Consider the following 12322-nt stretch of genomic DNA (forward strand, 5'->3'; position numbering starts at 1 on the left):
TAGACTAAAATTGTATGACATTTTGTGCAAATCATGGACATTCCAGTAAACAAGTACTGTAATTTTTTAAATGAATGTTAACTACATAAGTTGACATATATTAATCAAAAGTGCTTCTAAAACATTAATTATGTTAATAAATGCTTAATGGTTCATTAACGTTCATTTCAACACTTACTAATGTATTATTCAAATCAAAAGTTGTATCTATTAGTATCTAATGGACCTGAGCTAACATGCACTGACAATGGATTAAACGTTAACTAAATACTGTAACAAATTAATTGGGTCCCACTTATAGGTGTCTTTACAATGAACTTACTGTACGTACTATGCATTATGCACTTATTGTGTTCATGTTGTTTAGCAAAACACTTGTGCTGCTATTGAGGTGGGATACGGGTAAGTTTAGTTACAGGTTTGGTGGTCTGGTTAGGTTTAAGGGTGGGTTAAGTGGTAAGGGAAGGTCAAAGGTCAACAATTCCAGCCGTAATTACGTTCCGGTATTTTTTAACAGTAAAATAAATAAAATAAAACATTGGATTAAGGATAAATTAAAATGTTAGTACATAAACTGTAATAAATTATATGACCAATAAGTTATGACCATCAAAATAAGTTAAGCAATTTTCAACTTTTTTGCAAGTTATACAAGATTCAACTCATTTTTCAACTCAAGTCAGTTTCATGTAATTTAAGTTTAAATGACTTAAACATCCAAGTTGATTGTACTTAAAAATGTAATGCAGCAACTTTTGTTTTACAGTGTAGTAGTTTAAGATACTTAATATAAAGTAAGTCCATGATTTTGATTCATACTGTATAATGTTTATATATTATGATGTTTATTTTAAAAGGAACACTGCATATTAATTGACATGAGCACATTGATAAGTGGACAAAGCTACAAGTTTTCAAGCTAGCATAGCGATGCAAAAACTAGCGAGAGTAACTTAAAGTTTCCAGAATGAAAATTCTTAGTCTTAGGCTGATTCAGAGCTGTGAAAAGCAAACTGCAGTCTTACGTAAAGTGTGATGAAATGGCTGGATGATCATTCCACCACTGAGGGACAGAGAATATGAAGGGCTGGAAAGGTGCTTGTCAGTCCTAAACTGCAGAGGTCGTGAAGGAACATCGACTTGCATCAGTGACTTTGTGAGAGGATGACGTTCTGGATCGTATGCTTCATCTTGAAATTATAATGTGGGCAGAAATTACATACATAAGAAATTTGGGGTCAGTAAATCGCACGTACAACATAGAACTAAAACTCCTCAGGAAAACGTTGTGGTTCACACCTATAAATAACTAAACACAACAAATTTGTCACATCCAGCTGACAGTCTTGTGCATGACTGTCAGCTGCAGGCAAAACATTTTTGTAGTTGTTGCTTGATCAGGCTACTAAATTGAACCTGTCAGGTCATCAGGAAGTGTTTTAGCTGTTCGGCCAATTGCAGCACGGACTGAGAGCCAGGGACATGCAGAGGGCAGGGGCTCAAATGTAAAAAAGGGGCATATATAAATAGTAGTATTATAAGTATAAGTATAATAGTATACAAGTAGCCTACCGGCCAAAGGTTTAGACACTAAAATTTTGTATGTTTTTGAAAGAAGCCTTTATGCTCATCAAGGCTGCATTTATTTGATCTAAAATACAGAAAAAAACAGTAATATTGTGAAATATTACTACAATTTGAAATAATTGTTTTCTAATATACTTATAACCTTTGATACTTTTTTCAGGATTCTTAGTTAAAAAAAGAACAGCATCTTAAAATAGAAATATTTTGTACCAATATACACTAGGCTACCGTTCAAAAGTCTGGGGTCAGTAATTTTCTTCTTTTTTTAAAAGAAATGATTACTTTTATTCAGCAAGGATGTGCTAAATTGATATATAAAAAAGTGACAATAAAGACTTTCTATTTTAATTTAATGTTGTTCTATTTAATTTTTTATTCATCAATGAATCCTCAAAAAAGTATCACAGGTTCAATAAAAAAAGAAAAAAACAATTTTCCAACATTGATAATAAATCAGCATATTAGAATGATTTCTGAACAATCATGTGACACTAAGGACTGGAGTTATGGCTGTTGGAAATCCAGCTTTGCATCACAAAAAATATATATAAAAAAAATAATAATAATTATATATATATATATATATATATATATATATATATATATATATATATATAATGTATTCAAATAGAAAACTATTAAAATAAATGATATTCTTGATGTGCATAAGAGACTTCTTAAAAAAAAAATGTAAATAGTGGTTTCCAAATTTTTGACCAATATACTGTAGGCTACTATACTATTGTATGCTAGTCTACTACTATATCTATGCTAGCATAATTATGTTTACTGCATGGTAAACGGTGTATCAATATACATAGACAAAATACAAGTTACTTGAATACTACTTACCATTAATGCTACTTTTGTGCAGTGCTCTGTAGTCAATTAACATTGTTTCGACGACGCAGATTCAGACCGCTTCATAAATGTAAATTCGTCTGTCCATGTAACTTTCAAACGATTTATGAATGACCGAAAAATTACCGCTCCGCTTCACATTGTCCAATGAAATTTGAACTTGTGCCAGATGACGATTTTGGTTGGTGTTTTATACATATAAAACAGGCTTCAATGAATTATGTAATATTTTAAAATATGTGATTTGTTGATTTTTAATTGAATCGACACACTACCTTTTATTATTTAAAAAAAAAAAAAAAAAGTTTAAAAATTGCCGTCGAGCCATAGGCTTTACTCACTGAAAGAAGAACCATATATTTAGCTCGAGAGCATCGGTTCCCGAGCAGACTGTGGAATACCTAACTTATACGTTTACACCAGTAAATTTTCATTTTAAAACGCATAACCTTCGCTACGGTTGTGCCTGTCGTTCACACACACACACACACACACACACACACACACCACTCCGGAGTTTTCGACCCTCGAAAACGGAGACTGTCCTCGCAACCCATAGCAACGCGTAGCAACGACACTGACAGAAACGTAAAAATAAATGTGAATTTAGGCTACTTTAGTTTTGTCCACATTGTCATGTTAATTATAATCAAATGCATTTTGTTTTATTGACCACAATATTATCATTGATATTTGTTTGAGAAGGGCACTTTTGGTTGATTTTGAAAAAGGGCGAGCTCCCAAAGCCCCCATCCCCCCTCCTCTGCCAGCTTTTCTTTTTTTTTCCTTCAGTGAGCAGAGCACCTCTCCATCAGTGCCACTAGAGAGCACTATAAAGCCATGGAAAATAATGCCCAGTTCTTCCACAGCACCAGTGCTCTCTTCAGGTCCGTGTGGTTGGCTGACGTTGAAAGGCCATAGCATTGCACTTTTAAAATGCATGATTGTCTCTTCATTATAAATATAATAACACTTTACAGTAAGGTTTTATTTGTTAACTTTAGCTTAGCCTACTATATTAGTTAATATGAACAAACAATGAACAATTCGATTTTTGTGTTAATGTTAACATATTAATAAATGCTTTAAAACATGTACTATATGGACAAAAGTATTCAGACACACCTTAATTCTGGAATTCATGTGTTTCAATCAGACCCATTTCCATGTTCAAAATCAAGCAGCCATGCAGTCCGCAGTTACACAAACATCTGTGGGAAAAAATGGGTCGTTCTGAAGAGCTCAGTGAATTCAAGCATGGGACTGTGACATGATGCCACCTTTGCAATAAGTCCGTTCATGAAATTTCATCCCTGCAAGATATTCCACGGTCAACTGTAAGTGGTATTATTGGAAAGTGGAAGCATTGTAGAACAGCAGCCATGGAGCGGAAGACCATGTAAAGTCACAGAGCAGGATCACCGAGTGCTGAGGCGTGTAAGTGCCTAAAAGTCGAAAATTCCACAGTTCCAAACATCCATTTGCATTACTATCAGCCCAAAAACTGTGCGACGGGAGCTTCGTAGAATGGTTGTCCATGGCCGAGCGGCAACATGCAAGCCTCACATCACCAAGTGCAATGCCAAGCGTTGGATGGAGTGGTGTAATCAGCTTGGTCTCAATCAGCTCTGTAGTTCAGTAGCCTGGGCACTCATCAGGGAGACAGTCATTTTAGAAAGTGAAAGTGACAAATATGGTAACCCATACTCAGAATTTGTCCACTGCATTTAACCCATTAGGAGTAGTGAGTAGTGAACACACACTGCAAACCATGACACACCGGGAGCAGTGGTCAGTCATTATGCATTATGCTATGCCTTGCTCAAGGGCACCTCAGTCATTTACTGCCAGTGCTGGAATTGAACTAGCAACCTTTGGGTTACCAGTCAGACTTGCTAACTATTAGCCCACGACTGCTCCAAAAAAGAGGGGGTCATTTAGGGGCCATCTCAATCTCAAAATCCTTCCATTGCACTGAAATGCTCCCCTAAAAGTCCCACAATGAACTGCGAAAACCAGTAACCAGTTAAGTGTCTAAATGTGTTTTGGGTTCACTGTATATATGTGTATTATAATATTTAACAATATGAATTGGGAGGCAACAATTTTGTCAGCTTATCCATGTATATTATATCCACGTTTGTGAGGTACAAAAGGCCAGGATCTCATATTCTTAAAAATAAAGGCTCTTAATTGGCATCAATGGTTCCATGAAGAACCTTCAACATTCATGGAACCTTCCTATTGCACAAAAGGTTCTTTATAGTGGAAAAAGGTTCTTCAAACTAAGAAAAACATGTTTAAGAACTGTTCACTCAAAGGATCTTTGGGGAACAATTGGTTCTTCTATGGCATTGATGCAAAAACCCCCTTTTGGAACATCTTAAAATGTTCATACTTCATAGATTTCACAGATTTTTTTTTATTGTGGAAATTCAGAGTTATTCTTGTAAAATAGTTTCCATTTTTTCTCTTATTTCTTTAATTATCTTTTAATTGCTTGGGATAAATAAAGAGGTGTTTCATATTAAATAAATCAACATGAACATTTATGCTAACGCTTATTAGGCCAAGAGCAAAGTCAGCAGAGAGCATTGATCACACAGGAAACTACACGGTGCATTTCTAGAAACAGAGATAGGAATCACAATGCAAAGCCACATCTGAGCAAGAGCTGTAATACACGTCTGACTAAACGATGAAGCCTGATTACATAGACAGTTATTAAATACACACAGACACTTATGTTTTCCGGTTAACAACCGTCATTCAGGCTTAGAACAGTTTTGTTCTTATGTATAAAATAATAATGCTGAGTTTTAATGGAAATACACGTATTGTGCAGTGAAAGAAGTGCTGTGTGAATTTCTTCTGTGCTCTCATTTTAACAAATATGATTTATAGTGCAAGTCCTGATGGTGTGAGATGCAGTTTTTATCAAATGGTGTACACTTAATTTTCCACGGGTTAACTCCAAAACAGACTCATTCAGGTCATTTGTATACATACATACATTTAGCTAAAGAGTAAAACTAGATCCCACGTAAAGGGATACAACTAGAATAAAGATTAGATAAAGTTTAGCTTGTAGACTGATCACAAACAGTGCAGTTTAGTTCACTCTGGTATAAAACTAAAGTATTGATTGTTTTTTTTTTACATACGTGTGTATACATTCCAAATCAACATTTCAACTCTCAGAATAGTTTTAGAATGTTATGCAATATGGCAATGTTAATGTATTTGGTCTTGGTGGACTAGATCTGCTATGCTGCTGCTGCTGTTGATTATTATAGATACACAGACACACTGCTGTGAGCATGTAAAATATGATGCTGCTGCTTAAATAGACATAAATCCCATAGCAGATCTAGGCAGGTGGAGCTGGTGGAGGTGGAGGGTTCAGAGAACACTGAACTCTGAGCAAACACTGAACCAGACTATTTAAATGTTGAGCAAGCATTCTCTTTGACTGCAGGATCAGCAGAGGCCAATCAGCTTGTGCCGTGTAGTAATGATGTGATTGTGTGCTTGTAAAGGACCTATCAGCTTGCGCCCTCTAGAGTTTCATGACTGATAAATTAATTTAGTCTATATTTAAGATGATAGTTTCTCTTTCTTTACGACCTGAAGACACACTAAGCCTGATCAACTAAGGCACTTTCTAAGAGCTCTTTCTAAGATCTTTTAGCTTCTCATAAAAGGTGCAACTTGTACTTTTGTGACAAAATATGAAACTTTCACTTGCTGCCCTTTGATGTTAACTCCTTACATGACTAATGACTTGTACTTTCCTCAAGTTGAAGAGTTAATATAAAAGCATCCATGAAAATGTAAAATATGTGTAATGTATATGTATCATCATCAAAATCACGCGACCTACTTTGTATTAGACTAACTATGTACTAACATTTAAATTAATCATTTGACCCAATGCATTTATTGTATAGGACTACATACATCTACATGTATCTTATTTCCCTTTACACTGGTGACCGTTCCTCTACCTCTTAACTCACCCTTAAACCTACTATAAGTACATCGTACCTAACATTTTTTTTTTAAGTTAAAACTCAGGTTTGACCCACTGTAAACTGATGCTGACTGCTTCAGTGTTACGCTTATCTTCAGTGTTTCTAAATTAATGTAATAATGACGCCAACTTCCATTTTTTAAATTTCCACAAATAAGGGCATGTGTTTCTAGAGTTGAGAATCTCACACTATCCAGCAGGTGCCAAACTGAACATAGAGAGACAATAGAGCGACAGCACCCCCTGCAGATATAATAGATTTTTAGATTTATTGTCATAAAAATATTTAGACAGACAGACAGACAGATAGATAGAAGACTGATCTTATTTTTATGCATGAACGCACACAATCATTACAAGCAAAAAAAACAAACTGCATCCAATCGTTAGAATATGAAATATTTGCCATAACCAGTGTTATTTTAGTATTATTTATATAGTTATAGTATATGAATATTTTTAATTTGTTTTTATTTTCATATTTATAGTTTTCATTTAAAAAATAATTTTAATTTTGACATTTTAATATTTCTGTTTAACTTTATTTTAGTTTTAGTAATTTTAGCACTTATGTTTTCAGTTAGTTGCCAAGGCAACATTTAAAATGTTTGTATTAGTATAAGTTAGTATAAGCATAAGTTTATCATGTTTTATTTTATTTGTAATTAAAGAATACATTAACACTGCCATATAGCTAACTTTCTCTCTCTGTGTGTGTGTGTGTGTGTGTGTGTGTGTGTGTGTGTCAACTGATTGAAAACTAAATCTAAATCTAAAAACAGGGGGAAACAAGAGCCCTCAACAAAATATCCAATATCAACAGACAATGCTAAATAAAATAATAATAAAAAAGTCACACTATTTTAAGGTGCTCTTGTTACAGTGTAATTACTGAGTAATATTAATTAACAAACATGTACTAACTATTTAATAAGGGTTAAGGTTTGGTTCAGGGTTAGTTGCTTGAAATTATGTTATTATTATTATAGTAAGTACAAGTAAGATGTGTAACAGGGATATGGCGTTATTTTTTAGTCAAAAGTTATGAGCGTGTAAGACATGCTCACGAGCACATTATGTTATTTCACACGCGCAAAAATTAACCTTCAGCTGGCATGATAAAAGTACTCGCGCACAAATTCAACAACCGAGAGGTGTACAAGTAGCTGCGAGCGAGCGCCTGGCATACTCTCATAGGTTAACTCTGCTTGTACAGTGGAATCCTGCTCGCGCGCAGCGGGCTTCTGCTCGCAGAGAGCTGTTTTGCTCGCGCAGTGGATTTCTGCTCGCTCAGCTGATTTCTGCTCGCTCGAGTCTACATGACTTTTGACAATTTGGGGGCGGAAACCAAGGAGGGCACTGACCCTCTTATGATTGGTCACTTTCATCATGGAAAATCTTGGGAAATCCTAACCCCGCCCACCTTCTGACGCAGCGCGCGTCACTCAGCTCGCTCTGCTACTCCAGCTATCTCTGTGTATATTTTAGACAACGAAATATGTGATAAAACACCATACTAACTATTTTCGTTTTCATTTAAAGAAATCTTAAACATGATAGCCACACAAATGTGGTTCAGGCAACGTGTGTTGATTATATTCACTGTTTGCCTAATTATAAAAAAATATATATATATAAAACACAAACCTGCCTCTTTTCGTTTTAAATATAATATAAAAACATTAAACATTTTAATATGGTCCAGGCAATATGTGCATTTGTACCAAACAACAGATTTTGCAGTAAACAACATTATAGTTTTAAAAAATTTTACATACAATTATTACAATTTAAAATGACAAAACTCAACCCAGTCTCTTTTTGTTAAATTTCAGTTTTTATCAATATTAGCCATTATAAAAGTATAAGTAAAAGGTATAAGAAGCTATACAAATAAAGCTATACATATAAGCTATTTAACTTTACCGTTGTATGGTTAGACTAGAGCGCTGACTTTGTATGTTTGACTGAATTGTTTGCTTTATTTGTATAGCTTCTTATACCTTTTACTTATCCACCTTATTCTGCTCTAAACAATGCGCGCTGCCATAACGACGACTCCGGTTGCCTACTTCCGGTTCGTAGCGCTTGACCTGTACTAGCAGCGAGAGAATGAGTTCAAGCTCCTCATGTACAGTTGTTGGTTGTTTTAACAATTCAAAGAAGATTTCAAACTTTTTAGAAACTGAGTGTTTCGAGCATAAGATAAGAAGGAGATAATGCCCATGTCCGGTTCCGTATCAGATACATTCAATAAAGTAAACGTTTAGAGTGGTTAGCGTTAAAACTGAAGCATAAGAAAAAAAGTCGGAAAACTTTGCCCATTAATTAGATGTGCAAGGCAAGCAGGCAAGTTTTCGGGTTGTTATGGACAAGTAAAAATTACATTATTGTATATTATATGAAATACAATTATAATAAAATTCTAAGTTATGACTACTGTATACTGTACTGTTTTTATTTTTAAAAGGATGTGATGTTGTTGTGAGATTGTCTTTTGTCCATGTTAACATGACAGATGTGAAAAACATTTTGGCTCGTTTGACTCAGCTCACTGAAAAGAGCCGGTTCTTTTGACTCGCGGCTCGTTAGAAAATAAATTCTTATCTCCTTCTTATCTTATGCTCGAAACACTCAGTTTCTACATGAGGAGCTTCAGCTTGAACTCATTCTCTCGCTGCTAGTACAGGTCAAGCTACGAACCGGAAGTAGGCAACCGGAGTCGTCGTCATGGCAGCGCGCATTGTTTAGACTGAGCAGAAAAAGGTGGATACTTTTATAATGGCTAATATTGATAAAAACTGAAATTTAACAAAAAGAGACTGGGTTGAGTTTTGTCATTTTAAATTGTAATAATTGTATGTAAAAAAATTAAAACTGTAATGTTGTTTACTGCAAAATCTGTTGTTTGGTACAAATGCACATATTGCCTGGACCATATTAAAATGTTTAATGTTTTTATATTATATTTAAAACGAAAAGAGGCAGGTTTGTGTTTCATATATATATATATATTTTTTTTTTTTCTATTTTTAAATAGGCAAACAGTGAATATAATCAACACGCGTTGCCTGAACCACATTTGTGTGGCTATCATGTTTAAGATTTCTTTAAATGAAAACGGAAATAGTTAGTATGGTGTTTTATCACATATTTCGTTGTCTAAAATATACACAGAGATAGCTGGAGTAGCAGAGCGAGCTGAGTGACGCGCGCTGCGTCAGAAGGTGGGCGGGGTTAGGATTTCCCAAGATTTTCCATGATGAAAGTGACCAATCATAAGAGGGTCAGTGCCCTCCTTGGTTTCCGCCCCCAAATTGTCAAAAGTCATGTAGACTCGAGCGAGCAGAAATCAGCTGAGCGAGCAGAAATCCACTGCGCGAGCAAAACAGCTCTCTGCGAGCAGAAGCCCGCTGCGCGCGAGCAGGATTCCACTGTACAAGCAGAGTTAACCTATGAGAGTATGCCAGGCACTCGCTCGCAGCTACTTGTACACCTCTCGGTTGTTGAATTTGTGCGCGAGTACTTTTATCATGCCAGCTGAAGGTTAATTTTTGCACGTGTGAAATAACATAATGTGCTCGTGAGCATGTCTTACACGCTCATAACTTTTGACTAAAAAATAACGCCATACAGGGACACTGTAAAATAAAGTGTCACCAAGAACACTGAAGCTGAAAACCAGTATGAACTTCCGATAGACGTGTTGCAACAGCAACAACAAAAATAATACTTTATCTAATCATTGATATCATGAAAATAAAGCCGTAAATCTTTCATTACTTTCCAAAAGTGCTAAATCTGACCTAGATATGGCAGCCTACATGCAGTTCACCGAGCTTTTTTCTTGGCACAGCGTGATTTATCAATCATCTGTTGTGGTTTTGTGGGGTCTTCAAAGGATGTGTAACAAAAAAAAGGTTAATAAACATTTGCATCACTGTATTCTGTCTGATGCACTGTCTCTGCTTAATGTAAAATGAAATAAGGTCAAAGGGATGTGGGAAACGTCTTCTTTGTGACGTACAGATGATGACTGAGGCTGAATGACAGCAGTCAGTCAAAGAGACACTCACTGCTATTATTACATTAATGGAATCTCTTGCTACAACACTGGACAGAATTAGTTACTAATTTAAGACAAATGACTAAGAAATAGTGCCTCCGACACTCTGAAGTAAGAGCGATTCTTTAATTAGGATTAAAACACAGTTTTGGTATATTAAAAGTTATGCCAGATGACTCCAGCTGTCTTTATGTATAATAATAGTAAGCAAAGTGTCTTTCTAATTCTTTTGAATTTTGGAGGAAATTCTCGTTTCAAAATTCTTTGAAATCTATTAGAGATTGGTGGTGGTGGGTGTGTGTGAGGGTGTGACGTGTAATCAACTTCATCATTGAGATCAGCATCACATCCTCTAGACACTATAAGTAGATTGACTGATCGGCGCTGAAGCTATGAAGACCTGCATCTCAGCATCTGGACGCCTCAAGAAGAATCAACATGGAACCAAGCATGAGGACTTTCTTGCTCTTGGCACTGACACTTGTAGCCGTTAATGGATCAAAACTTAAAATGGAGAAAATTATCTTAAGGGAAACCATAGAGAACGTGGAAAAGATCCTACAAGACCATTCAAACGGGTCACAGAAGGTAAGAATCAAAGTCGATCATTTTGGTCTTGTTCTGCAACAGCTCTGAAGAGGCAAAAAAAAAAAAAAAAATGATTCGAAAAGTCTAACAACGTTCAATCTTTCTTCCGTAGATTCTTAACCAATATGTGAAAGACATATTTTCAAGCGAAAGATGCTCAGTAAGTTGAATTTTATATCAAACTACAGCATTTAAGAACTAATGTTCATGATGGTAAAAATATTCAAATTCAAAATTACTTTTTCGGTTATATAGAGCGAAAATCTTTGCCAAGCAGCAAATATCCTGAAGAACACACATCTAAACCACACCATGCTACAGAAGAAACCACATCTTAACTACACCAAGCTAGTACAGAGGAACCTGGTTGCCTATGCCAACCTCACCGGGGTAAGTCATCGCCCAATATTCATTCATTGAATTAGATGATAAACAACAGATCATATTTATAACCCTTACCATACTGTGTCTATATTATTGAAGTAGCACTCTGCTTAAACCAATGCTATGTGCTGATAGCATTAGCATGATTCTCACACTATAGATTTTTCCATTGAACAAAAATAACAGTAACAAAAAAGCCAATAAAGGTAGTCATTTACCTGCTATCAGTATTCGTTCTGCCCCTATGGTAGCACCAAATGGAACTGTAAATGGAACTTAATTAGTTAATAATTCTGTAAAAAGTGATCAGTTGACTTAACTTAATAAAGTGAGGAAACCTATTGCCTTAAAATTATTAAGTAATAAACTTCATGCATATTTGAAAAAATCAATTTATGAGGAATTATCAAGTATTTTTTTCAATTACGCATGAATTTTATTACTTAATATTTTTAAGGCAACAGGTTTCCTCACTTTTTTTAAGTTAAGTCAACTGATCATTTTTTACAGTGCAAAGTAAGAACTATGCCTACACTGTAGATATACTTATTTTAGACTGCTTAAAGAAAAAGGTTCAATGTAATCTAATATAACTGAATGTGTTTGTTTTTTTTCTCCACAGCACCATCACTGTAGCGTTCCAGCTTCAAACGAACATCTAATGAAGGAATTTCTCACAAATATCCAAAAATGCTGCAAAAGTTTACTCAATGTACATGTGAAATGACCTTAGACTTGCTGCTCATGCTATATTTTTGTATTTGCTCATATTTATGTCATATTTATTGTATTTATAAATAAAA

At 35.1% G+C, this 12322-nt stretch overlaps 2 protein-coding genes across 2 annotated transcripts in view; both read left to right on the top strand.

Moving 5' to 3' along the window:
• The window catches only part of LOC311094590 (uncharacterized protein), a 37592-nt gene extending 30066 nt beyond the window's left edge, over positions 1–7526 (top strand). Inside the window, exon 2 of the transcript XR_014608694.1 lies at positions 7264–7526. The gene's annotated coding sequence lies outside the window, so the exon portion shown is untranslated. The remainder of the gene's footprint in view (positions 1–7263) is intronic.
• A 2541-nt stretch (positions 7527–10067) lies between these two features.
• il4 (interleukin 4) lies at positions 10068–12293 on the top strand. Its single transcript, XM_084133762.1, has 4 exons — positions 10068–11135; positions 11248–11295; positions 11391–11525; positions 12142–12293. The coding sequence occupies exons 1-4, from the start codon at positions 10986–10988 to the stop codon at positions 12244–12246; spliced, it is 438 nt and encodes a 145-aa protein (XP_083989888.1). The 5' UTR covers positions 10068–10985; the 3' UTR covers positions 12247–12293.
• The last annotated feature ends 29 nt before the right edge of the window (positions 12294–12322 follow it).

This window comes from Abramis brama (assembly GCF_963993115.1).
Source record: "Abramis brama genome assembly, chromosome: 13".
Lineage (NCBI taxonomy): Eukaryota > Metazoa > Chordata > Actinopteri > Cypriniformes > Leuciscidae > Abramis > Abramis brama.